At 41.8% G+C, this 4,012-nt stretch overlaps 1 protein-coding gene across 1 annotated transcript; it reads left to right on the top strand.

Annotated features, from left to right (window-relative positions):
• Positions 1–720: 720 nt before the first annotated feature.
• Positions 721–2,513, top strand: LOC122773906 (vomeronasal type-2 receptor 26-like). The gene has a single exon (XM_044032895.1). It carries the CDS (start codon positions 721–723, stop codon positions 1,624–1,626), a length of 906 nt encoding a protein of 301 aa, XP_043888830.1. The 3' UTR covers positions 1,627–2,513.
• Positions 2,514–4,012: the final 1,499 nt, after the last annotated feature.

The following is a 4,012-nucleotide window of genomic DNA, read 5'->3' as shown; positions in this document are numbered from 1 at the left end:
GAAGAAGCACAGATATTTCAAAAATGATCAATTATTAGCTCTATTTGTTGCTTTACCTTTTGCAAAACTGTTGATGCTGATTCATATCACCCACATGTTGGGGAACCCTGAAAATGATTCTTCAATAATATTGCTTTAGAAGGAAATGCTTTCTTTGAAATGTTTTTTTAAATATGTTTTCTTCTTCTTAATTTTGATTTCAAAAGCTTATGTATTTTATGGAAAAAGTCAACTTCACCACAACATTTGGAGATCAAGTGTCATTTGATGAAAATGGTGATGCCTTACCTGTATATGACATCATGAACTGGGTGTGGCTCCCTGATGGAAGAGCTAAAGTTCAGAGAGTGGGTGAGGTGAAGAGGTCAGCCTTCAAAGGTGAAGAACTCACACTGGATGAAGGCAAAATCTTTTGGAACGTTGAATCTAAACAGGTAATTGATTTTCTGACACCTTGTACATGGACAAGTCCTTACAGATGAGTCTACCAGACACTGATATTTCTGCACACAGCCTCCTCGGTCAGTGTGCAGTGAGAGTTGTCCTCCAGGTACCCGCATGGCCAGAAAGAAGGGGGAACCTGAGTGTTGTTTTGACTGTGTCCCTTGTTCTGAAGGAAAGATCAGCAATACAACTGGTGAGTGTAAAGTTTTAAACACCACAGTTCAGAGATGTTGTATAAACATGTTTCTCATCACTTTCCCTCTTTACTCAGACTCCATGGAGTGCACCAGTTGTCCAGAGGATTTCTGGTCCAGCCCCCAGCGTGATCACTGTGTCCCGAAGAAAACAGACTTCCTCTCCTACCATGAGCCTCTGGGTATCTGCTTGACAACCACCTCACTGTTGGGCACATGTATCTGTGTTGTTGTTCTGGGCATCTTCATCCATCATCGCAGCACACCTATAGTTCGTGCCAACAATTCAGAACTCAGTTTCCAGCTCTTGGTGTCACTTAAGTTCTGTTTCCTCTGCTCTTTGCTCTTCATTGGACGACCCAGATTATGGACTTGCCAACTAAGACATGCAGCATTTGGCATCAGCTTTGTGCTTTGTGTCTCATGTATTCTGGTAAAAACCATGGTGGTTCTGGCTGTGTTCAGGGCCTCCAAACCAGGAGGTGAGTCCAGTCTCAAGTGGTTCGGTGCTGTGCAGCAGAGAGGGACAGTTCTGGTTCTGACTTCTGTTCAAGCAGCAATCTGCACTGTCTGGCTTGTCTCTGCTTCACCAGTGCCTCATAAAAACACACAGTATCACAGTGACAAGATAGTTTATGAGTGTGCAGTTGGGTCCACAGTTGGTTTTACAGTTTTACTTGGTTATATTGGTTTACTGGCTGTCCTCAGTTGTTTGTTAGCTTTTCTTGCAAGGAATCTTCCAGACAGTTTCAATGAAGCCAAACTCATCACTTTCAGCATGCTGATCTTCTGTGCAGTGTGGGTGGCCTTTGTCCCTGCTTACATCAGCTCACCTGGCAAATATGCAGATGCAGTGGAGGTATTTGCCATCCTGGCCTCCAGTTTTGGCATCTTGGTGGCACTGTTTGGACCCAAATGTTATATAATCTTGTTGAGACCAGAGAAAAACACAAAGAAAGCCATCATGGGTCGAGGCATTGGGTCATAAAAACTGCAAGGAACAGAATTTGTCAATTCTAGGTACCTTCTACATACAAAAATACTGGTAGAACAATACTACTACCAAGAAAGAGGGTTTATGGTAATTAAATGTTTTCATCTAATATATTCATGATCACTAAAAAATTACCCCTTTTCAGCAACTATAAAAATTACAGGACACTTTTCTTCAAATCCCTTAAAGTCTATGAGTAAATTTGGCTCTGTTGATGCCTTCCCCGTTGTGGGAATAATAAAATATTATCAAATCTTATCTTCTCCAACCAAAAGAGTAGATACGCCTGCATTTCTCTGGTATGTAGCTCCTCAGTAGCTCCTCAGCATCACTCACTGTTGAACAGATGTCACCTTAAAAAATCATCATCATCCTCTTCCTAACATAACTGTCAGCTCCCTAATTTGTTAACACTGCAGCTATTGACAACGGTTGTGGAGAGATGTCTTCCACAACAGAATGTCAGCTGTAGCACTATTGGCTACTCTACTTTATGGCGACAATACCCTCCCTTGCAGCTTGTTTTCACCAGAAATATGTAAAGAGGTACTGTAAAAAGCTACTTGTGGTCAAAGAGTCATATCAGTAGGACTTTAAGGTCTTTGTTACTTTTAATGGTCCAAGTTAAACTCGCTGGAAGAACTGCCGGAAACATACAATCAACATAATAAAATGCATGTTCTGAAAATCTACCAATTGTTCTTATCCAAAACACAAGGTGTTTTTTCTTACCTACTTTTTGTTTGAACAGTTAAGGGATAAATTAACCCAGTGTCCATGTTTACCAACTTTTTTGTTGTTCTCTTCCTTGCTGCCACCAACTGGACAGGGAAGTGTTTTACATGGAGCATAGGCAGATAGTGGTTCCTGCGGGCACGAGATGGTGGGGTTCTCATTTATGTCCCATCGTGTAAATGGACGGATGACAACATTTATCTCATGTAAACCCTGTCACTCTTTTGTGGAATCGCGGCCCGGACAAGAGTTAAGTCTCTGAGCAAAGCAATACCATCAACCCTTTCCATTGCATTACATTTATTCTTGCATTACTCAAAAATTACTGGATCCATGTCCATGATGGCCAAAGTTACAAATTACAAATTCAGTAAGTATGTAAATCTATGTGTTGGGGGTTAGTGTACACACCCTATTTTATTTTGGAACGTGTAAAATGGAGTAGGATTGAATGTGCATGGAAATGGTGGATATAGATAACAGCTCATTATTTTGCAGGCAGTCTCATGGTGGCTGTATGCAGCAGTTCATTATTAGGCAGTTAGTCTGTTGGTGGATTTATAGACCAGCTCACTATTACCACTATGGCGGTCAGTCAATGGATGTTTACAACAGCTCAGTAATTGGCAGTCAGTCTCCTGCTGAATATCGAGAACAGCTCATTATTTGGCAGTCAGTCTGTTGATGGATGTTCAAGAAACACATACACCATAACACCTGCAGGCACTGTACAGGCAGGTCACCAGCATTATTACAAGGTTGCACAGCTAAGGTGGATGACCTGAATTAGCATTGGAGTGTCTTTTTTTATCACAGTTAACAACAGTGCACACAGTGAGAGCTACACAACAGGAAGTCAAAACACATGTCACCAAGCAATCAAATATACCAAACAGACAACAATAGGTAACATCACAGTGAGTAAAAAACACAATGACAAAGAAAGCAGTTTCAAAAAACATTCAAACTCACCGTTGTTTTTAAGTACAATCTGTCAGCTTTTGTCAATGTTGAACTGTGACTCAGGAGCAAGTCTGCATGCAAAAAGTGCATGTGTAACGTGCAGGAATTTCCTGTGCACCTCCTCTCCTAAAAAAATAAATAAATACAGCACAATCAACAATCAAATGCACATCAAATGCACAAGTAGGGGAGGAAATACATCAGACAAGGCCTACTCAAATACAAAGAAGGGGTTTAGAGCTACACCACTACCACACTTAGGCCAGTCCGATCACCTATCCATTCACTTAGCACTAGCATACACAGGAGAAAAGCTCAGCCAACCACCAGGACAATTAAAACTTGGCCTGAAGGAGCTTCCTCGCAGCTGTGGGACTGCTTTGAAAGGACAAACAGACATTTTTGGAAACCAGGACTTGGGGGAGTACACATCCACTGTACTCTGTTACATCCAGAACTGTGTGACAACTTCACATTAACAAACTCATCCGGGTGTACCCAAACCAGAAGCCTTGGATGACAAAAGAGGTCCAAACTCTCCTCATGGACCGCAGCATCACCTTCAGGTCTAGCGACAGAGCTCTGTACAGCGCCGCTAGAGCCAACCTGAAGAAAGGCATCAAGGATACCAAAGCGGCCATCAAGAGGAAGATATAGGACCACTTTAACAACAAAGATCCAC

The sequence above is a fragment of the Solea senegalensis genome, linkage group LG8, assembly GCF_019176455.1.
Source record: "Solea senegalensis isolate Sse05_10M linkage group LG8, IFAPA_SoseM_1, whole genome shotgun sequence".
Classification (NCBI taxonomy): domain Eukaryota; kingdom Metazoa; phylum Chordata; class Actinopteri; order Pleuronectiformes; family Soleidae; genus Solea; species Solea senegalensis.
Note: the sequence above shows the minus strand (reverse complement) of the source record. Positions and strands in the feature narration are given on the sequence as shown.

Excerpts from the sequence above, each read along its gene's own strand:
- LOC122773906 (XM_044032895.1), top strand. The coding sequence starts at position 721 with ATGGAGTGCACCAGTTGTCCAGAGGATTTCTGGTCCAGCCCCCAGCGT.